A 22,551-nucleotide genomic window follows, 5' to 3' on the forward strand; every position below is an offset into this window, starting at 1 on the left:
AATCATAAAGTTTCAATTTTGCTCAATGATCTCATTTATTTATATGCAAAATGTAGTCTATATTCAAAATGACTTTATCTCATTAAAATAAATATAGTATTTTTTCTTTCTTAATTTTTAATTTTTTTTTTTTATATCAATTTTCATCTTTCCCGCACATTTTGTCTTTGGAGCAGCTTTCCCTCCCGAATCCCGGTGGCGTCTTGCATAAGGTGCTCTGCGGAAACGAACTAGTAATAAACTTCCAGATCGGATTAGGTGCTTTTGCTTCATAATTTTAACATGGTGAATTGTAGTTTGAAACTTTGAATGATGCTTGGTACAAGCTTGTCTTTTGTGGATTTTTTTTTTTTGTTATATAGTAGGAGTATTTCGTGCAGCAGCAAAATAGAGTGTGATAAAAGCTTGAAAATGTTGTGTATTTATAGATGAAATGTCAGCAAGGAAAATGCGTGTTTAAGATTTTTGGAATTGGTTTGGTTAGTTATATTGGAATATTTACTCTAGTTTCACACCATGCGACAAATAAAATATTTTCAATTCATTGACTTTAGGTTGTAAATTAATTAAATAATATTAGAAATAGTATCACTATATGAAATTTGAGCTAGAACCTAGACTGGTTTTCCGCCAACTCAAACAAAAAACGCAAAATCGAGGCTTTAAGATCTTTAACCCCAGACTTATCTTTTGTTACAAAAACGCCCTTCATTATGCTTGTCTACAACCTCTCAAGCTGTGGGATGTTGTACTCTTTCGACCGATCCACGAGCAGCTTCTTGATGGAATCCACTTGATGATCGGAAGTTTCTGCACACGACATGGTGTCTTGTGTCGTGCACTCGGTGTCACAGTTAGAGTTTCCCGGCTGATCATCACTATCGGAAACTGGCATCTCTACTACTGGCTCCTCTGTACAGTTAGCCTCAGCTTCTTCGGATGGCTTTGGTGGGTCCAAGTCAAGGTCTGATCCCTCTTCTGCTGCTAACAGTGAGGTGAAGAACAGGCAAAAAACAATTGGTATTGCAATCAAGAAATAAGACATTCAGCTAGATAATGTTGTATAAAATGAAAAGAGACGATGATGATACCTGCTTGAGAGGCATCGCTATGTTTCTTTGGCTTTCTAGTGGGCTCGTAGCTCTGATCTAGATTAACTTCGGGCTGGACATTACGAAGACGGGCACTTGCCCTAGTCATCGACATCATTTGGGTAACGGGAGGTTGAGGGAGAGTAGTACCGTCTTCAACAGGCAAGGAGATGGGGCCGTCTTCCTCAGCAATCTTGTCACAATATGTTACCAAAGAAGGGTCCATCTGGGATAGCATACCGTGAACCTGAATAAGTGTTAAATGTTTACTTGCATCAGATGGATTCAAGGCTTCATCTCGAAAAGATAATCTTTAAACTGGTTTAGGAACATACAGAATCACGAAGTTCATATGCTCTACTCACAATCCTAGATCCATTGTAATCATTCCCGTTGTATTTCTGAGGAAGAGAAAAATATTTGTCAGGAGAATGAGTCAACTTATTTATAGACAAGCATCTACAACTGCTATAGCAGTAAAACGGAAAACAAACATTTCATACAGGAAGTAAACATCTAGAAAGGTAAAGCCACTCGAAGGAGTATGATGAAATAACCAGCACATCCAATAACTAGCGGAAGATAATGAGTCTTGCCGATAAATGGATCCAAATTTTGATTATAACATGTAAAAATCCCAGAACACATTGGCTGATTGGCATGTTTCACATTGATGATGATATACTGTATGTTTGCATAAGATATCCACGTTTTTTTCATTCAACATGCAGTGGCATATTTGCAGATTTATTTAACCAGTTTTACATGAACACGAACCTTAGCATTAACCACAATGAGGTCGAAATCCTCCACGAATGATTTACAAGTGATATATGTTCCACTGTCAACACGCTGCAGTAAAGTAGCGATATCCATAGGATTCTGGATTATTGCATGGTAGTTTGGTGCATCTTCGTCTGTGACTGGATAATGGAAGGAACTGAACCGCTTATCGTAAATAATCCTGTAAAGAAATAAAGGACTCAGAATCCCAAAAGTTTATGAGAGTCATGAAATGATACCCAAAGCAGAATGATGTATAGATGAATTTGACATGGAAACCATCAGTTAATTAGGTATTTCTCACCGATTGCAAACATCTCGAAGGCACATGCGCAGTCGACGAAGAGCATGGCCCTGTGCTTCGGCTTTAGCCCTTAGCTCAGAGACCTTAGGTCCTGTAGCCACTTTCGGTGCTTTAGGAAGTTCAGGAAGGCCCTTAGATGTAGCTGATGTCGTCACATTCTCAGATTGAACTGACAATGCTGCTTCTATCAGCCGATCAAAAAACAATGATCTGTCTTCTTTTAATGGTGAGCTAAGATGCAAACTGTCAAAAGGCCCAAAAGAACAAAAAAGGAACAAATTTTAGCATAATTTGAAAACAATGTACCTCAGATAAAAAATGAGGTAAACGCAAAAATTGCAGAATGGATATCCAGCAATTACACAGCCGAGGCCTTTTGCCATTCCAATTATTTTAGAAGCATGGACCTTTTTTCCACTTAAAGAGAAAACCTACACAGTTAAGGTTTGAAATATAGACAAGGAATGCAGTTACTTCAAAAATAGTGTAAAAAAAGACAAATGCATGAAATAGATGAATGATTGTCTCAATAATGGAAAAAAGGCGAAAAATGAATGATTGTCCCAAATAGAAGTTTCCAGGCATCCTAAACTGAAAGAAATATTTCCTAAAATCGTAACAAGAAAAATGAATACTACTAGCCACTGCTTGAGTTATCGTGTTAGAAAGAACATAAATACCGACAAGAAATAGAAATCAACAGAATAAATATTTGGTGTATAAGTTTGCACAATGTGATGCAGCTACAAGTTAAATCCTGAAAGTAAATCCACGTCATAATAAAAGAGGTATTGACAGACATACACATGGCGGTCGGAAAATATCGAGGGACTATAACATATCTAAGCAAGTGGGAGAGACGATGTTCCCAATAGTAATATGGGCAAACCAGAAGGTAATTCTTCCAATAGCATACACAGAACAGCCTTGAGTTGGTCATGAGCCTAAAAAAGTAAAAATGTTTATGCAATTAAAAGAAAATTATTGATACTAAAGTGAGTTGGCATAGAGAGCGAACCAGATCCAGATAATCACCAAAAGGAAAGTGATAATGCACTCACACTCTCCCACCAAAGGTGGAATTGCAGCAAATATAGTATAGAGGGTGTAGTTCTCCTGGCTTCACCAAAAACATGCACCAAAGCTTCTTCAGGTGTTTTAGCTCCAGGATCAGAGAGTAAAGATGGTAGTGCAAGAGAGTGAACAGGAAACTTCTCGAGTTCATGTAAAACTGCAGGCCCAAGATGATCCTGAAAACCAAAGCAATCGGTACTTTTTTGTCTCAAATAGGCGTTATTATGATTGATACAAAAAAATTAAAAAAAAAAGAAAGAGAAAAGAAATAATAAGACATTTACCAGCCCAACCCCATCATCACCACACAATAGGAGCCTAGGTCTATACACAAGGGAAATTGCAGATCCATAGGAAAGCATTGAGAGCTTTGTTATATCTGATGAAACAACAGGGAATATGTCACAAATGATACTCATAGCCTTTTCCAGAAGTCGTTGCAGACATGGCAAGACAACAGGTGATAATGGCCTTGAGTTCACAATGGAGCCTCTGTGTGCAGCAGGGATGATTGTTGTCATAGCCTCTACAAAGTGATACATTTCCACCTTCACAGAATAAACTTCTATCAAGAATTTGTCATCACTTGTATAAACTTGTGGATATTTTTCTCGAAAAGCATGTATTGCAGCTTCTGTGCATAGAGCTTTTAAATCAGCACCACAGTACCCAACACAACTAGCTGCAAGCTCCAGTTTTAGCTCCTTCGAAGGGGCTTCCTTCCACTTACGAGTATGTATATCCAGAATTTCAGCACGTGCTTCACAGCCTGGCAAGGGAAAGTTGAATTCACAATCAACTCCCAGGGCGCCTCAAGGCTCCATCAATAGCATCAACTCTGTTAGTGGCACCAATCAAGACTACTTGTCCACGAGAATCAAGACCATCCATTAAGGCAAGCAAAGTTGACACAATTGAAATATGAATCTGCTCTTGTTTGCTAGACCTAACAGGTGCAAGCCCATCAATCTCGTCGAAGAAGATTATTGAGGGCTGATTTTTTTGAGATTCTTCAAATAACAATTTCAATTGTCTTTCAGCTTCCCCAACCCATTTGCTCAGGACATCAGCCCCCTTTCGCATATAAAAACTGACTTTCTGTCCAGCTTTTGAAGCAGCACATGCCAATGCTCTTGCAATCAATGTTTTCCCTGTGCCAGGAGGACCACATAATAAGACCCCCCTTGGTGGAGTAATGTTGTAGCTTGCGGAAAAGTCTGGATATAACAGTGGAAAGAACACCATTTCCTTCAAGGCATCAATATACTCAGACAAACCACCTATATCATCAAAACTAACAGTCTCATCAATTTGAACAGGCTGAATGTCAGCCCCTCCTTAGGAGCTTGGACCAGCAGTTTGAATACCAGAAGATAAATTAGAAAGAGTATCATTCTGATGACCCCAGCCAGATGCAGCAACATTTAAACCCCATGATGTAGTCCCTTGGATATCTAGACCTCCAAACAACCAAGGAGGCGCAGATCTGCTCCCACCTCTCGCCCAAGGTATTGGAGGAGATTGATCAAGCTCATGTACTAGAAGGGAATCATCAGAGTCGTCAGCTCGAGTCATTCGATGACGTTTATGAACTCGTGAGCCCCTCCCTGTGACTACTTTAGAACCCATTCCTTGATGAAGTACTCTACGTGGAGATCTTCGCATTTGTTTACTCTGCTCTATTGAGAGCCTGCGGACATCTGCTCGATTACGGAGATCATATCGCCTTCTACCCTCTTGCTCTTTCCCCTCTTCATCATCACCATCTTCCTCTTCATCTTCGCCATCCTCCTCACCAGCAACCTCCTCTTCCCCCACTCCATCATCAACATCATTATCCTCCATCTCTTTAGCATTTTCAGGTTCGTCATTTGCCTCTTTTTCATCAGATGTGATTTGTTCCTCATCGGATTCTATGCGCAGTGCCTTTCTAGAACCTACCCTGGAACGTTGAGGCCGGAGTCCTTCCCGACGGGGTCTTAGCCCTTCACGGCGAGTTGTCAACTCATCTTGGCTTGCAATGTTATTTTTTATTCCAATCCTAGATCTTCGATACCTAGGCCTCAGAGACACCATCAAGTCATTATCATCTGTTCCAGAACTATCGGTATATTCCCCAAGATTCATGGGCATCCTCCACTTCCTAGTAGACCGCCTAAGATTGGCATCCACTGACTGCAAGAACTCAAAAGTAACAACCATGAACAAGTAACTTTATATAAATAGGGCATTGCTCCGATTCTAGTAGAAGTAGAGAAAACAATTTATAGGAAGATAATCCTAGACTTGCTCAACAAACCAAACGAAAAATCAAAAAAATATGTTGTAGAATATACATTGATCATATTCTCTTACTTTGAAATATATGTTTCCATACTTTCATGCTCTATAAAATAAAAAATAAAAAATAAAAAAAAAATACAAACCACATTATACTTCATACGTTTGCTTTTGAGTTTCTTTCCTTTTAAAAAAACTTCGCCAAATGTGAAGATGAAGCTCGTTTCTTTGGCTTCCTTTTCTGACTCCGCATAACAATGCTTGGAGTATAATACATGCGATGATTATGATGCCTTGTCCTACTCTTGAGCCTATCACTTGTACGAACTGGCCTTGAATCTGGCTCATCCACCACAACCGATCCTTTTGAGAACATTGGAACCACTAGAGACTTCCCATGATCTAAAAGTAACACACCAGAAATACATAGTAAGTTACAAATGCATACAAAGTTTTGACTGAACCTCGATGAATAGAAAATTATTGTAAAAATAATCTGGTGACAGACAGGATACAATATTACAATGAACCAATAGGCAAACAGCATGTGCAATTTGGAATCATAAGTCATGACCAGTGCCATCATAATAATTGTTCAATTTGCTGAAAAAAATCACAAGCAATACAGAAACGTTATAAAATCGTCACTCCATGACAATCCCTACGGTTGGAAAGCCCCTTAAAAACAGCAATATTCTAGATTAAATCTCATGGCATGATACATAATCAACATTTTCTGTTACTATCAATGTCATAGAAGATCTTCAGATGTTTCTACTGGTTAACAAAGTGAAACAATGCCGGCACATCATGCAACTACTACAACTACTAATACATCATAGAACAAATAAATAAATTAGCCAAACAGCTTCTTGTTTCATAGAATAACAACTTGTCCCGAAATCAGAACCATCTAAGCACTAAAAGTAAAGACCAAAATCATTGACGCCTACAACTAGCTTTCAATTTCCCACTTACCAAAAAACTAGTATTCAGCCGCAATCTTCCACCATACCACCCAGGGTTTCTCTCTCTTTAATTGACACGCACAAGCATCCAGTTGAAATAATTCCATTCTGCCCCATATCCTAAACCTAGGAAACAAAAAAAGAGCAATTGAACTGCCGAACGAAGAACCAACAATCAACAAAAGTAAATTAAGACATAACAATCACAATAATACTCCCTCCCTCCCTCCATCCTAAAAAATAAACCAGTTTGACCACATTTTTTGGCCGTCCCCCAAAATTAGATCAAGTCTAAATATGGAAAGTGTTTAACTAATTACTCACCATTAATAATGTGAACTCCATAATTCACTAACACTTCTTCCACTATTTTTTCCCCTCTCTTATACGTTTTCTCATCTCTCTCTTCCTTTACAAATTACACATTAATACGGTGTCATTTACAAGTTTGTATTTTTTTAAGGACAAAGGGAGTACTGTTTAGCAAGGTGATAGCTCCAAATATAATTGCATGTACGCCCCGTGAAATTAGTGAAAACAACAGACAGCAGCTGGACTGCTGGAGAATCAGCAGATATATTTCCATAAGTAGAGAAAATATTCCGAAGTGATGGAGATAAATAGAACTAAACAAGCACAAAATCCAGCAATAGAAACATAAAAGATAGAATTCCACCAGAACTGGAGATTTTACCTTCAGATGAATTCAACAATTGCTAGAACAGAAATGTCAGGTGAATAAAACTTCAGCTGTTGCTGGCGATGTAGGGAGAAATCAAATTTTCCTTTAATTACAAATATTAGTAGTAATTTTTTAAGTAAGCAGCCCAATTTTTGTAAACGGGTTGTACTTGCCCCAATTCTACCTCTGACCCTAAAATGGTTCTCTAGACTACTATTAAGTTTAGGCCCAATATTTTTAGATTGTTAAGTTTCAGTAAAGGTAAATAAAAATTAAGTAAACTATGCATATACCCAAACAGTCATTAAATTTTAAAAATATCATTTGATAGTTCCAGGATTAAGGTATAATTATATTGGTGATACTTTTCCGCTAACGTCACAATTTTGTACCAAATATACCTCCCAAGGCATTAAGACCATATTTAGACTTTGACCATATTTAGACTTTTATATCGAGATACTGTATATGATATTTTTTCTATCTCTCTCTAGTTATAGTATTTTCTTATAGTTTGAATGCATGAAATGATATTTTTCATGTAAAATTCTTTTTCGCAAAAGATAATAGTGATGTAAGTGCGACCTTTTATTATGACAAGCTAGAGTGAATGTGGCAATTTTATAAATTAAAACTCCATTATTAGCTAACCGAATATATTAATAGCATACAAACTATTCCAATGCGAAAAAGAAGTGACGCCAAACAGCGTAAACCAAAAACAAAAAGTCAAAAAAAAAAAACACGAAAGAAACAAAAACAGGCGAAGGCCAAAAAAGTGGAGAGAAATAAAGATGAAGAAACGATCAACGTCGAAGGTGTCGGGGCCGATCCTCCCGTACCAAACCCCGCGGTTGCGCGACCACTACAGCCTGGGGCGGAAGCTGGGGCAGGGGCAGTTCGGGACGACGTACCATTGCACGGAGAAGGCGACGGGGCTGGAATTCGCGTGCAAATCCATCCCAAAACGCAAGCTCACGTGCAAGGAGGACTGCGACGATGTGTGGCGGGAGATCCAGATAATGCACCATCTCTCCGAGTACCCATGCGTGGTGCGGATCAAGGGTACCTTCGAGGACAACATGTTCGTCCACTTGGTCATGGAGCTCTGCAAGGGCGGTGAGCTCTTCGATCGGATCGTGCAGAAGGGGCATTACAGCGAGAAGAAGGCCGCCCATCTGATGAAGACCATTGTCGGGGTGGTGGAGGCATGCCACTCGCTTGGGGTCATGCATAGGGATCTCAAGCCTGAGAATTTCCTCTTTGATTCTCCCGATGAGGACGCCATGCTCAAGGCCACAGATTTTGGCTTGTCCGTATTTTATAAGCCAGGTTTCTTCAACATATAGTATCTTATATTTTCCATCAAATATTACCCCTTACCTGCAAAACTACGTGAATTATGGATTTGAAAGTCGATTTGCTCTTTTAGGGCAATATATATATGACGTTGTCGGAAGCCCTTACTACGTTGCGCCTGAAGTTCTCCACAAATACTATGGGCCTGAAATCGACGTATGGAGTGCCGGTGTGATTCTATACATATTGCTATGTGGTGTTCCTCCGTTTTGGGCAGGTGAACCTTTATAGTAGTGTTAAGGGTTTAAACCAAAAGTGGACAGTATCATACTAATATGAGTTTGGATGTGCATCGACTAACCTCACAACAGCAGCTAGGCTTAGGACTCTAATTAATAAGAGGATATTTTATTTATATTTGTTTCTTGGCTTGTAGAAACTGATAATGGGATCTTCAGACAAATCTTGAAAGGGAAGATCGATTTGGTGTCGGAACCATGGCCCCACATTTCAGACAGCGCCAAAGATCTGGTGAAAAAGATGCTTGAAAGAGATCCCAAACAAAGAATATCTGCTCACGAAGTCCTATGTTAGTAGTACCATTCATCCCTCATTATTCGTTCCCACACCATAACAGCATCACGGTTTTGTAACAGGCCATCCGTGGATCGTGGACGACACGGTCGCGCCTGACAAGCCGCTCGGATCAGCAGTCTTGTCGCGGCTGAAGCAGTTCTCGGCCATGAACAAGCTCAAGAAGATGGCTCTTCGCGTACGTATCAATGAAATTGTTAGAGAATGAGATATAACTACTAGTTTAATGAAGTTGTAATGTGCAGGTTATAGCGGAACGGTTGTCGGAGGAAGAAATCGGGGGATTGAGACAGTTATTCAGCATGCTCGACGCGGATAACAGTGGGACAATAACTTATGAGGAACTCAAACATGGCCTAAAAAAAGTGGGATCCGAACTCATGGAATCGGAGATCCTTGCACTAATGAATGCGGTTCGTACATTTCTATTACAAATTTTTGATGGGGAAAATTGATTCACATACATAAGGTTATGGCTGCAGGCTGATATTGACAACAATGGGACAATAGACTACGGTGAGTTCCTAGCAGCAACACTGCACATGAACAAAATGGAAAGGGAGGAAAATCTTCTTGCTGCTTTCTCCTTCTTCGACAAAGATGGGAGTGGCTACATCACTACTGATGAGCTCCAACAAGCTTGCAAAGATTTTGGCCTCGCAGACGATCAGATTGACGAGATCATTAAAGAAATCGACATAGATAATGTAAGTATATATAGACTAGTATGTATATGTTCTCCACTCATTCATTCACCACCCTGCCTAGCTACCTAAATGATGCTTTCGTTATCTCAAGGATGGACGCATTGACTATGGCGAATTCGCAACTATGATGAGGAAAGGCAATCCTGGAGTTAGTTCAAGAACCATGAGAGGAAATCTTAACTTTAACTTGGCCGATGCACTCCAAGGTAAACAAGATCCCAAGGAGGAGGACGATGACTAAATTTCACTTTTTTGTATATGTTTCTGACAAATGTAATCTTTAATTTTTTCATGTCCTACAACTTACCTCTCCTGCACCCTCTTTGTAATTTGTATATACTACTTTAATTTTCATTCTCTTTGACAAGAGTATAATTTAATTTGTAGTAACAAGAAGCACCATTTCCTTTTCGTATGCATACTGAACTCGTTATTCCTTTGTTTTCATAATAATTTATTTTTCTGACAAGACAAGATTTTCTAGTCCATAATCTTGAGTTTCAAACAAGATGAGCTTTGCTTCATAAGAATCAAGGATTCTTCTCATGGATGAAAAATATACTTTCATTGCTAGATATTTGGTTGTCAGAGAAGCAAAGAGCTAACTGAAAATTTGTGTTGAGGGAGCTAATACTATGAAAAAATGATATCTCTTTGACTCAAACTTGTCAGTTATAAGCCGCATGCAATCAATATATTAGAAAATTTGACTCAATATAATTGAATCAAACACGTTGAGGTAGATAGACATTTTATTTAAAAACTTGAAGCAGTGTGGGGCTACCATACATCCGTTCAAAAGATCAACTGATAGACATTCAGTTCTAACCAAGGCCGTGAATTAACTAAACTTGATAAATGTAATGTGCGGTATCATAAATCGCCAATATGGGCGATCATGTCTGGATTCAAGAGGATGTTATTGGGATTCAAATTACATGAATAGCTATGGAGTCACTACCAACTGCAGATGCAATATCGAATATCGAACAATGAGTCAATAGTACTGAGAGTTATGCCTTGTTCCTCAGGACTATGATGCAGCCAGCCTTCCGAAGGCCATAATTTCATACACCATGCTATCATACACACTTATAATCTTGATCAGATTTCTGTCTTATGCCTCTTAATGCATTGCATTTTGATGCCAAACTCTTTCATCAGGAATAAGAACCTTCACTGCCACATCTCTCCTCATCATCATTGACAGTTCTTTATACATCTATCCAAATATCCTGGAACCAACTAAATTGGCCCCTATGATTACACCCGGGTCGTGGCATTCCAGAGATAGCCTCTGGCAACCTCGAATATAGCCACAGTGATTCCAACATTTTGCAGTGTTCGTCTTGTACATGATCACAAAAGATGAAAGCAGCTAGAGCAACATATGGCTCCAGCAATAATTGCAATAAAGTATTTTACTGGTTTTGTTTGTTGCAAATGTTTGTGGATATCAACTCATCTCACATTCACAATCTTTCCCCTTACCTTTTTGTCTTCGTATTGTATAGAAATCTTTTCTATCCATATTACTTGTCAAGATGACTGAGATGAGCCTAGTTTTGAAGAGCAAGTATGATCAGAATCCATAACGTTTTCTTGTATATATAATCACGTAGTTTACTGCATCAACTTACTCAGTTGTATTTTATGCATGTGCTGGATAAGAAGGCGAATTATGACTGCTATTTCATTGAGGCAAATGAGAAACAAAAATCTATCAGAACAGTATAACTCAGTGCTTAATATTGATTAATGGCAAACACCAAAATAACTATCACTATAAAGCGACATTCAAAATTTGAGTTGAATGAATATATACATACAGCAACATTCATGTGTTGCTTCATGTCGCATAAATGTAAAATCTCACCATTTCTGCTGCGATATCTTGAAAGAAAGAATGAATAGCAGGCTTCTGCACTTGAATACTCACCGCGGATGAAGGAATCGCCGTGTTTATGGATTTCCTTCTCCACTGAGATTGGAGGAAATGCACGTACAAATCTATTCATACACTTGCTTTTCTCTTCAGGAGGGTCGGAAACAATAAAACAGACCCAATGAGGAAAAGTACGGCCAAGGTCTTGTAATCGTATAGATCTTTCACCGACTTCAGATCTCCGAGTGCAAGTCCAGCCTAAACAAAGGAAATGTAGCATCAAATATAGACACCACAGAGTGACACAGATATTAATCATATGTTCATAAGATGAATGTCAACAGCCATAATAAACATAGAAAATTGAAGAAATGAATGAAAGTGAAAAGGGCTTACGCTGACAGTAATATAAGAGGCTGGAACAAGACCAATGACAGTTGCAAGAAAGAAGGTATAAAATGGGATATCTACAATTGGTGAAGCCAAATTGATGAAAAGATTGGGCAATGTTGGGGTAACTCTCAGGAAGAGCATGTAGTTGAGCAACTTGTCTCTATGCCTCGCTATCTGAAATCAATGAGACGGATATCAGCAGCATGCCAAAGTCAAGAGTGTTGGATAACTAGAATAGCTAAAATATCTAAACCATTGATGGCTGTAACATGCATAAAAAGGTAAGCAAAATCTATGGTGTCTGCATTTAACCCATAAATAGTCATTATTATCTCACACATATACATAGTAGACTAACTAGTTTTCGCTCCCATTAATCCATTTTAATAAAATCAATAGTGTGGAATGTGGATGTTGAATTAGCGTAAAACACAAGATGCAGACTTAAGTAAAGGAATAAAGGATTGTAAAATGTGATACTTGGCTATTTGCTAGTTGAGATCCAAAGGGGAGAGAGAAACATACCTCTGCCTGAAAGTATCTTAGCTTTTCAGGCCACAACCAGAGAACAATGGGTTTGCCAATAAGCTTTGACAAAAAATAGCAAGACGATGCACCAGCAGTGGCATTAAAGACAACCAAGAAAAGGCCTCGGCCAACTCCAAAAAGAGCTCCAGCTAGCAAGGACATGAAAATTGTCCCTGGTATCATAAATGTCTGCATGAATATGTATGTCGAACAGTAACCCAGAATGAACTTTGCTGGGTAGTGTCGAGCATAGCTTGCAAGATGATCTCTAGAACACAAAACAAGTTTCACAATAAAAACTTCACAAATAAGACATCAAACAATGTACCTAGTTACCTCCACAATAAAGCTTAGGCAACCCAGGTTTTATTACATTCTTCTGATATATCAATCTCATTTTCCACAACAGATGAAATTGAAATTTCAGTCTATAACTTAACACGCTATTCTAATTTCTAATGCTATAAAAGATCAGTATTCCTTGTACTATGCATTTTCAATCTTAATTTTTTGTTCACCATTCTTGCCACATTATTTCAAATTCTGATGTTTTGAAAAATGGCTTAAACAAGCACAATGCTGAGATAATAATCTCGGATTCCCTATTACATATTTGTGTTTCTCTTACTTTAGGCTAACTCTATCCCATAAAAAAGCAAAAAAACGAACTGTGCAAAACACAAGCTGTAAAACTTAGAAATTCCATTCTTTAACATAACATGCTATTCTAATTTCTAATGCTATAAAGAGATCATTATACATTATACTAGGTATTTTCAAATCTTAATTTTTCCTGCCAACATTATTTCAAATTCTGATGTAGAAATCCAAAAAGTGATGCATTGTCATGATCATAATCTTAGATTCTCGATTACATATTTTGAGTTTCTCTAACTTTCTGCCAACACTACCTCATCAATGAACAATATACAAATTGTTCAAAACACTCTCAAAATGGAAATAAAAGCAAGTTGAGCTAATTCTATCAATCATCGATCAATATTCAACCTAAAAAAAATATGGAGCAACTAAATTCTTGCAAAAAAAGGTAACTCATCAAAAGCAAATTGAGCTAATGCCTAATGCTATATCAATTGTCGATCAATATTTAGCCTACAAATAGAGTATATCGAGCAACTCAATTAAAAAACCATCTCTTACTTGAGCAAGCGAAGATCTGCAAGAGTGCGAGGCAGCTTGAGGATATCATAATCCGCCGCGGGCATCGTGAGATATATGAACAACAAACCAGACGAGAATGACAAAAATACCCCCAACGCTGCCACAAATTCCCACCTAGAGGGCGGCGATTTCTCCGCCCTGAATTTCTTATCTGTCGGAGACTCCGCATTCTTCTCCCTGTCCTCATCCAACGACCTCTCCACGTAGACGCTCCGCGGCGCCGCCATGGAAATCGATGGCGCAGACGACGTCGAAAACGACTCGAACAATGCGTTGGGAGCCGACAAACTGCGCAGGATTTTAGTAGCCTTCATTATGATCAGAACACGAATTCAAATAATAGTTTTGGGATTCGATCATTCCTGCTGATCCTGCGATTAACAAGTCGAAACCGCCCCCACTCAAAAACACGCTCAGAAATTGGGGGAGATTTGTTAATGCAACTGGAATTGGGGGAATTTCATCAAATTGAGCTGGAATTGAGGGGCGGATAACTGAATTGCGTGTGTGCGCTTATATATCAACAAAATTAGAAGAAACAAAAATGAGGGGTTGATATTGATCATAGAAAAACAAACCCTAGAATGCAAATTGAGAGAAGTGGAATAGGAGTCAAATGCTTGTTCAGCAATCGTTTGAATTTGAGAACAGAATCGGAGATTCAAGGATTTGGTGTTATTGACTCATATCTTTGGATTTGGATCCTACTCTTGTACTAGTAGTACACAAAATTAAATATTGATAAAACAAACGTATTTTATTCTATGTTTTTTTTAAATAATCTTTTTTTTTTTTTCATTTCGTATGTCTCAAACGAAAATTTGTTTCTTGATCTTTATTATTCTCTTTTTAGAAGGTAATATTGTGTAGTTCATAATTTCTTTTGAATACATTCAAATTTCAATCATATTATGGGTAATACTATACGTTATCTATTTTAATAATCGAATATAGATATATGGCTATAAAATAACGTAGACGCCTCACTTTAACCAAGATTAAGCACGAAGGCAAAAAAATAAAATGATCAAATAAAGAAATCAGGCCATAGCTAAATTTGTTGGAGAAACATAATCAAAACCGTTGAATTCTGCAACTTGTCGAAGAAGAAGAAGATTGTATATATATTTCTTTATGTCAATATTGAAAGCTCTACATTGGTAGATTATTAGCACACACAAACAGAAAAGAAAGAAATGCATGTGAAAGCAGTGAATAGTGCAAAGTGGATGGATGTAGCTAGTTTTTGTGAGGGCGAAGATGAACCGGAAGGCCATGAACCGGCGTAGGCGAAGCATAGAAAACTATCTTCTCATTAGGGATTGCCTTCTCCATTTTGAACCTCCTCACCACATTGTGCATGAAAACCAGCACTTCAAGCCTTGCATACTCTTTTCCAGGGCACATTCTTGGTCCTCCTCCAAATGGAACAAATGTGTAGGGCGCTGGTCCACTCCCCTCAAACCGCGATGGATCAAACTTTTCCGGCTCTGGGAAGTATTTAGGGTTCTTGTGGGACGAATGCACCGTCCAGAACGTCTGCATGTTTGGATGAATAGAATTAGTTTGTAAGCTCTCTATATTAAATTTTGGCGTAATTATCTAGGTAGAAGAGTTTAGTGTTTACCTTCCATCCTTTAGGAATGGTGAATCCTGCATAGGTAAAGTCTGTTGTGGTTTCTCTGAAGGCTCCTTGTGCAGGCGGAGTCAGCCTAAGCGATTCACGCGCAACGTTCCATGAGTACTTCATCTTCTCAATGTCCTCCCATGTTAGAAGCTCATCAAACCCTTTTGTTTCCGCAATTGCCATTTGTTCTGTTTCAAACCAGAGGGTTAGCAAGAATCAATAAACTTGTTGGCCTATTTGATACATTCACATTTTAAAATCCCAGTTTGACATGGTACGAGTTTTAAGAAATCTGAAGAAAAGTTAGTAGGTATTTTGTTACCTTTGAAAACCCCATCATAAATGTGGGGATATTCAGCAAGATAGTTCATCACGGCCGTCACGGCAGAGCTGGTTGTCTCAAAGCTAGCCACCAGCAATCCTATAATGTTGTTAGAAATCTCCATTTCACTCAAAAATTTGCCATCTTCATCTGTAACAAGCAGCATCTTCGACAGCAGGTCCCGCCCCTCGCCCTCGTGCTTCCCCCTCAGCTCCTCCCTCCTCTCCTTGATGATCCTCATGAGCTCATCCCGCACCATCTTCCCCCCCTTGATCGCCCCATTGTAGGCCGTCCCGGGCAAGTCTATAGGCACGGAGAACATCCCATTGGTCACCAGAGTGAAGGGATCCGAGAGCTTCTTGATGTGCATGGGATCAACCACGCTCAAGAACAATCTACACGCCAGGTCAAACGTGTACTTTTTCGACATAGGCAAAACCTTCACCACTGAGTTAGCCTTCCACTCGTTATCCAAATGGTCACGAGCCAGCTCATCCATTACCGGAATGTACTGTTTCAAGGCCTCCGGCTTGAGGATGTCGTGGTGGAAGCTTCTTTTCAAGGCGGATACTTCCTTCAAGTCGCTCTCGATGAATTCTGGGAAGAGTAAGGCCTTCTTCATTGACTGAGGCCACCATGAGGTCAGGAGTTTGTTCTCGTTCGTGAAGAGGAACTTGTTGCCTTGTGCGCCACAAAATATCGCCATTTTCTCACCCAACAACGAGGTTTGGAATACCTCGGGGGAGTATTTGGACATCCTGTCTTTGACAAATTTCTGGGGGCCTAAAACGGCGAACTCCATGTTTTCTCCGACCATCGGCCACCCCTTGGAGCCGGGAGGGAGGTTTTTCAGATCATCGGAACCTTTTTTTCGGAGGGAGGAGAAGAGATAAAGGGAGAGAGGAATGAGGAAAAGAGGAACAAGATATGGTAGGAAGGCCTCCATGTTTGTTTGAACAATGTGTTGTATATGTGTAGTTAGCTTGCATTCACATTTTCTCAGCAAGCTCTATTTATAGGACTAAAACTTAAAAAGTTTTTTTGGCATGCATGCATTTGACAAAATGAAGTATATTTGGATTCTTGAGAGGTGAATCACAACAGGCTTGAGAATGTAGTATAGTGTATGCACAAAATGTGGTATATTTCATCTCATTATTAATAAAACCATCGATTTTTAAGGATTATTTTTATTATTTAATTTATGCTTGTGGTTGTCTTATTCGAATGTTATAGAATCTATTGACAAATGATGGTAGGCTGAAGACTTGAAATAGGAGAAGTGTCCATTTTGTTGTTTTCCAGTTTTAAATTTAGTTTAGTTTGTTTTGTTTGTGTCCTATTCTATCTTCGTAAGAAACTGAATATACTCAATCGGCATTGAAGGTCTCATATTATATTTTCTGTCTGCGTTAAATATTCTATTTTATTTTTATTATAATTAATAAATTTGTTCACTAATTCATTCTATTCACATTTTATATAATAAATTATTATTCGTAGGACAATCATTCCACTAATTTTTGTTACCCACTTTTCTTAATAAAATTGAACAATTTCTTAAAAATCATATCTGATTAATATAAGACATTTAATGCTAGATGGAGAGAATATCTTCTATAGTATCTTATTAGAATTAATTAGAAATTGGGTTTAAATCAAACTCTACCCCAAAGGGATTGAGTCGTCTCTTTTCGTTTCTAACTAATGGTAGCTTGTTTGATTTGTTATTATACTCGATTATAGAAATTTGACTTAATTTCTTTACCTTTCTTTTTACTTATGTGATTAAAATCTCATTTTGCAATTTTGGATATTCGTGATTTAAAATTCTATCTATATTTTTGCCATTTAAAAAAATCACTATTTAACTCATTATACTCACATTCTATTAAATATAAAATAAATAAATAAATAAAAGTGGAGTTCACATTTCTAATATTTCTTCACAAAGTCAAATAATTTTTCAAAACTCGTATATCAAATCAAAATGAGACTATAAATGGCAGGCGGAGGGAATATCATGTTCTCTTATGTTGGTTACGTTTTTTTTTTGGCATCAAGTAACTCGATAATCTCCAAATAACGAAAAAACAAAAAATAGAATTGTACTCACTCCGTCCCTGAAAATTTGTCACATATTTCCATTTACGTCTGCGGCAATCTATAAAAACCGATATATATTTATATAGGAGTAGGGCTGGAAAAAAATATTGAAAAAATGATATATCGCTTGTATCGTATTGAAAAATATCGAAAAATTATTGAATTTTCGGTATATCATAATTTTTGATACGATACGGTATCGTATCGTAAGTTTTCGATACGATAACGATATGGATTTCCTTATATCGCGATATATCGTTTTTTATCGAATATACGATATATATCGATATATATCATATACTATATCGGAACATATTGAAATTCAATACATATTGAAGTTTAAAATTATAATTATATATAAATCCATTTAATTCATTCATATATTTAGAAATATATATATATATGAAACCCTAATAAGAACACTATTTATTTTATTGTGTTGAAGTTTTATTAATTTTTGTATTATTTTTCAGTTTTGAAATTATATTTTTCGATATACAGGTATTCGATACGATAACGATATTGATATTATCCATATCAAAAGTTAAATATATTGAAACTTTCGATACGAAACACGATACAACTTTTTCGATACGATATCGACCCACCCATATATAGGAGTATAATAAAATTCACAATTGCTTAGAAACAAAAAGCAGTCAAGAATAAACAATAATCAGCCTACGTCGCAAGACCAAATGCAGCTAGATAGATTTGATCAATGTTATTTTTTACAAGTTCTTCCCTCTTTACCATTGAGTTTCCCTCTATAAAAATCTAAAATAAAACGCAAATCTATAAGTCAGGAAAGCATTGGAGTAGATTGCTCAAGTGGGATTGATCATCCAAGTAATCACCGTGTGGGATCAGCGGCATGTTCGTGTAGTCAAACGACGCCGTTCCCATGAGTTGATGCGAAGTTCCAAGAAGCTTATAATCGAAGCTGCTTCCAAAGCTGCTCTTGATGTCTTCCTCGTTGGTGGCGAAGCTGGTGGTGGACATGGTAGGGCTGTCGAGCTTCGGCATGTGGCCATCGAGGTTTTGGTTAGGGTCGAAATTAGGCATGTTGGGATACGATTGAGGCCGGTAGCCGCCCATGTTTGATCTCATGTAGTTCCAAGCCTCATACCCTTGCTTGTGGCTTGGGTTCGGCTTCTTGAATGCGCGACACACGACCCATCCTTCCTCCTGTGGAACCAGATATTAGATCAAGTAACATAAATTGAATTCTCCTGCAAGCAAGAGAATGTTGAATAAACAATAAAGAGTTTTGTTTTGGTTTTCATTAGCGTTTCAACCTTAGAAAGTGCTCTAAGAAAGTAAGAAAGACATGTTTTGAAATCATTATGCTTATGCAAAGTAACATAAATAGGCATGCCAAACATTCAAAGAATGGAGATCAACCTAGCTAAATAAAGTTACAAAGACTACTAGTAATTTTTAGAATTAATCAGGGGTAAAGAAAATCACGATTAATTGTTTTTGAAAATTGATTTACCTGAGGAGGTCCATGGTCGGAAGTTTGAAGGCGATACTCGTGCATGATCCAGTCTGTTTTGCGGCCATTTGGCGCGCGGCCTTTGTAGAATACCAACGTCTTCCTCATGCCGATGATCTTTTCCTTGGACAGCACCGCCTTATCCCTTCCAGTCGCCTTCCAGAATCCAGCCGCGGTTGCCCTATTAGTACGCGTCCCGGTTGGATACTTCCTGTCCTTGTGGCTAAAGAAGTACCACTCATTTTGCTCATCATATCCCAATTTGCACCTATCTATTAATCACACAGACTACCATCCATCATCTAATGATCATAGTATTTTTTTTCTTGTAATAATACATAAATTTAATTGTAACGTACCCTGAATGTCCCATGGCTCAATTTTGTAGAGATCGACCTCGATAATTACATCGAGGTCTATTTTGAGATCGTCGATCTTCCTCTTGAGGTAGTAGCCGACGAGTTCTTCTTCGGTGGGGTGGAATCGAAAGCCGGGAGGGACGCACGACTCCATGTCCATCATCTTCTTCCTTGATCTAGAGAGAGAGAGAAACTAGGTAGGTAAATACTTGCAGGGGTTCAAGCAGTAGTAAAATGGTGTGTGAGAGATATTTGTGTTTAGTGAAATTCACACTACTCTTTGATGTAATGATTCATTGCATATCCATTCGTGAGCAAAATGGAATGATGGTCCCATCCCAGCGATGTTTGATTACATGTGTTAATAACACCCCCACCCATCTAGAAATATAGGCCAATCACTTAGTTGCATGTATAGTGATTCAGAGAGAGTATATTAAACACAAAAGTTGCATATATATGGTGTTGGCCGAAAACATTGACTACATGTTGTTTTCTTTGAGTACATTCCACTCCATGCTTCCTGGTGCACAAGGGGTTTTCAGTACCAACCCTCATACTCTTGTTCAATAATTTATGATTTTTATAAACTTTTTGCCCTCTGTCAAACACAAATAATCAAGATATGTATATGCAGAATTGATCATATAGTGTTTAGTTTTTTCTTTCCTATATATTCTCAAACCGAGCAAAGCTTACAAGCATCAGAAGTACAAAATGTACTAACCAGGAGGCTCGCGCGATCGTCACGTTAATTGGGAGAAGGAAATTAGGAGACGGTGAATATATATAGAGAGAAAAGGGTGGTGACCGGTGAATATGCAATGTTAATGAAGCTAACGAGTTATGTAATGTTGGTTAAATTTGGTGACGACGCGTATTTATATTTATATGATCATAGGGATCATAAGCACTAACAATAACACACACATAAAACATATAGATACACACCTATACATATACACACACAATTGTGTAAAAATAGATATTGATTGCGCGTGGGGTGGCTGATGTTGGCTCAAAGGCTTGTTTGGACGGCGTGACAACAAGCATTCACGCCAAACCCACCCCCCGGGGGCCCACCCTTTATTTCCTTGAATAGCACAAGTTGTTACATTTCATTCATTAATTAAGCACTACCTATTGTAAAAATTACTAATGCATGTTTATTATTCACAAGTCCAGCGAAGCTATGTTTGTTTGGTGCGCCGCCCTTGAATATTTGGCACCAGTGGATGCTTGCCACGTGGACGGGCCCACACCTGTTTACTTGGGGGAAGCTAATCATTTCTTTAGTGCGGGGGTGAGTTTGAGGAAAGACGGACGGATAACCAGCTTCTGTTCTACTCTCACTATCTCACGACGATTCAAGTATTTCTTCACGTCCATTAAATATTGTTCTGAGTTTTATAATAAAATGTGAGTGTAAAGCAAAGTGGAGTTTTTAGAGATGTGATAAAAATGAGTTAAACAAATTAGTGGAATGAGGATACCACATTTATATATTAGTTTTATGGAGTAATAGAATGTGGGTGTGAAGTCTAGCGGAATCCATTTACCAAAAATAAAAAATAAAAAATGGACAACTTTTCACAAGTGGATCAAAATAGTAAAACTAGACAATATTTCACGGATGGAGAGAGTATTTTTGTAAATGTGTCATTAATGGTAGAACGAAAGGAGGAGTAGTATTTTGTAGTAATACTTAAAATTTTAATACTCCTATAAGATTGAGTAAGATCAAGTTGTTAATGTCATATTATGTAAATCACTACGATTGTTTATTTAGGTTTGCTAAAGATAGAATGCCACATTGTTTTGAACGAGTTCTTTGTGGTTACAATAAAAATCTCAAAGCATTATAATCCTCAATTAGTTCGTTTTAAAGAGAGAAAAAAACTTAACAATATAAAGTTAAAAAAAATCATTTTGTACTTTATTAGTAAAAAAATTAAAATTTCATCAGGTTGAACTTTTGGTCCCAAACTTCAAGAACCTTCATGTCATCAGATCGCAGCAAATACTACTATAGAATTTGCACTTTTTGCGTAAGAGAGTACTTTTTCGATTATAAATTTTTAAATGACTTTGAGTATTTTGTAAGAGAAGAACTAAAAGAGATTAATTTTTAAATCCTTCCGATGTCAGTAGATATTAAAAGAATTGAGACCATATATACAGCAATACTATATCCAAAACTAAAAAAATAAATTTTAACCAATGGATTTTCAGTTGGTGAATCTTAAAAACTCATCGGTATACGAATTTATCGACGGTTTTTAACGAAGAGCATACAATCACAAAATAACTTTTATCAAATTTGATCAAAAACAGCTTCGGAAAAAATATACTCCGTATACACACAAACTCACCTTTATGTGTATTTTAAATTTATTTTGAAAAAGAAAATACTAGTAATAAATTGTTAACGAGTTTTTCTAAAATAATATCTACTGTAGCTACTAAATATCACCAAGTATCTCAAAAATCAATTATAATCATGTATTGGCAGTATTGCTATAAAATATAGTACTAAAATGCGAAAAGAGGCCATGATTGGAAATGATTTATGCAACATATTGATATAGAAAGAGGGGAGATAGGGATAAGAAAAGGATGAGGAAATTATGGTAATATGGTCCATGGGGTTTTAATGACCTTATAAACTACATATTTTTCATAATTATTACAAAGTGGCAGTAATTGGGGCCAATTCTTCGAGGTTAATTATGTCACACTAATTGACAATGTGAATATCTTCGTGCTGTTTTATTTCATTTGGCTAAAGTTTGTTGATGGGAAGTATTGTCTGGTCGGTAAGTTGCTTTTCCTTAATTGTAGAATCTTAGAACTTCAATATAACTAAGAA

The 22,551-nt window shown here is 37.5% G+C and overlaps 4 protein-coding genes and 1 pseudogene across 7 annotated transcripts; 1 reads left to right on the top strand and 4 right to left on the bottom strand.

Moving 5' to 3' along the window:
- Positions 1 to 549: 549 nt before the first annotated feature.
- On the bottom strand, positions 550 to 7,273 carry LOC125222198 (annotated as a pseudogene).
- Positions 7,274 to 7,937: 664 nt separating this feature from the next.
- On the top strand, positions 7,938 to 10,108 carry LOC125222199 (calcium-dependent protein kinase 11-like). Its single transcript, XM_048124693.1, has 7 exons — positions 7,938 to 8,514; positions 8,615 to 8,758; positions 8,918 to 9,070; positions 9,138 to 9,253; positions 9,321 to 9,488; positions 9,558 to 9,782; positions 9,874 to 10,108. Exons 1-7 carry the CDS (start codon positions 7,977 to 7,979, stop codon positions 10,021 to 10,023), a joined length of 1,494 nt encoding a protein of 497 aa, XP_047980650.1. The 5' UTR covers positions 7,938 to 7,976; the 3' UTR covers positions 10,024 to 10,108.
- A 1,380-nt stretch (positions 10,109 to 11,488) lies between these two features.
- On the bottom strand, positions 11,489 to 14,482 carry LOC125218689 (uncharacterized membrane protein At4g09580-like). Of its 2 annotated transcripts, XM_048120420.1 has the most exons (5): positions 14,349 to 14,482; positions 13,750 to 14,141; positions 12,586 to 12,856; positions 12,064 to 12,234; positions 11,489 to 11,925 (listed from the first exon to the last, which is right to left on the bottom strand). In XM_048120420.1, exons 2-5 carry the CDS (start codon positions 14,082 to 14,084, stop codon positions 11,797 to 11,799), a joined length of 906 nt encoding a protein of 301 aa, XP_047976377.1. In that variant the 5' UTR covers positions 14,085 to 14,141; positions 14,349 to 14,482; the 3' UTR covers positions 11,489 to 11,796. The 2 variants fall into 2 exon arrangements, with proteins under 2 accessions (XP_047976377.1, XP_047976376.1); XM_048120419.1 differs by having other exon boundaries at positions 13,750 to 14,478.
- A 527-nt stretch (positions 14,483 to 15,009) lies between these two features.
- On the bottom strand, positions 15,010 to 16,665 carry LOC125218485 (beta-amyrin 6-beta-monooxygenase-like). The gene is made up of 3 exons (XM_048120157.1): positions 15,720 to 16,665; positions 15,398 to 15,585; positions 15,010 to 15,309 (listed from the first exon to the last, which is right to left on the bottom strand). Exons 1-3 carry the CDS (start codon positions 16,663 to 16,665, stop codon positions 15,010 to 15,012), a joined length of 1,434 nt encoding a protein of 477 aa, XP_047976114.1.
- A 1,846-nt stretch (positions 16,666 to 18,511) lies between these two features.
- Positions 18,512 to 20,518, bottom strand: LOC125223728 (NAC domain-containing protein 30-like). 3 transcript variants are annotated; one of them, XM_048127002.1, is made up of 4 exons: positions 20,410 to 20,518; positions 19,683 to 19,858; positions 19,324 to 19,595; positions 18,512 to 19,013 (listed from the first exon to the last, which is right to left on the bottom strand). In XM_048127002.1, the coding sequence occupies exons 2-4, from the start codon at positions 19,843 to 19,845 to the stop codon at positions 18,621 to 18,623; spliced, it is 828 nt and encodes a 275-aa protein (XP_047982959.1). In that variant the 5' UTR covers positions 19,846 to 19,858; positions 20,410 to 20,518; the 3' UTR covers positions 18,512 to 18,620. The 3 variants fall into 3 exon arrangements, with proteins under 3 accessions (XP_047982959.1, XP_047982958.1, XP_047982960.1); XM_048127001.1 differs by lacking the exon at positions 20,410 to 20,518 and adding an exon at positions 19,960 to 20,108; XM_048127003.1 differs by lacking the exon at positions 20,410 to 20,518 and adding an exon at positions 19,957 to 19,979.
- Positions 20,519 to 22,551: the final 2,033 nt, after the last annotated feature.

Source organism: Salvia hispanica, chromosome 4 (assembly GCF_023119035.1).
Source record: "Salvia hispanica cultivar TCC Black 2014 chromosome 4, UniMelb_Shisp_WGS_1.0, whole genome shotgun sequence".
Classification (NCBI taxonomy): Eukaryota; Viridiplantae; Streptophyta; class Magnoliopsida; order Lamiales; family Lamiaceae; genus Salvia; species Salvia hispanica.

Coding starts and splice junctions, on each gene's coding strand:
- LOC125222199 (XM_048124693.1), top strand. CDS start 7,977: ATGAAGAAACGATCAACGTCGAAGGTGTCGGGGCCGATCCTCCCGTAC. Junction 9,071..9,137: donor ATCTGCTCACGAAGTCCTAT/GTTAGTAGTACC, acceptor GTTTTGTAACAG/GCCATCCGTGGATCGTGGAC. Junction 9,489..9,557: donor TCCTTGCACTAATGAATGCG/GTTCGTACATTT, acceptor TTATGGCTGCAG/GCTGATATTGACAACAATGG.
- LOC125218689 (XM_048120420.1), bottom strand. CDS start 14,084: ATGAAGGCTACTAAAATCCTGCGCAGTTTGTCGGCTCCCAACGCATTG. Junction 12,857..13,749: donor GCAGATCTTCGCTTGCTCAA/GTAAGAGATGGT, acceptor TTTGTGTTCTAG/AGATCATCTTGCAAGCTATG. Junction 12,235..12,585: donor TAAGATACTTTCAGGCAGAG/GTATGTTTCTCT, acceptor CATTGATTTCAG/ATAGCGAGGCATAGAGACAA.
- LOC125223728 (XM_048127001.1), bottom strand. CDS start 20,063: ATGGGTGGGGGTGTTATTAACACATGTAATCAAACATCGCTGGGATGG. Junction 19,596..19,682: donor TGAGCCATGGGACATTCAGG/GTACGTTACAAT, acceptor TGTGATTAATAG/ATAGGTGCAAATTGGGATAT. Junction 19,014..19,323: donor CCGACCATGGACCTCCTCAG/GTAAATCAATTT, acceptor CTGGTTCCACAG/GAGGAAGGATGGGTCGTGTG.
- LOC125218485 (XM_048120157.1), bottom strand. CDS start 16,665: ATGGAGGCCTTCCTACCATATCTTGTTCCTCTTTTCCTCATTCCTCTC. Junction 15,586..15,719: donor TTATGATGGGGTTTTCAAAG/GTAACAAAATAC, acceptor GGTTTGAAACAG/AACAAATGGCAATTGCGGAA. Junction 15,310..15,397: donor CCATTCCTAAAGGATGGAAG/GTAAACACTAAA, acceptor CCAAACATGCAG/ACGTTCTGGACGGTGCATTC.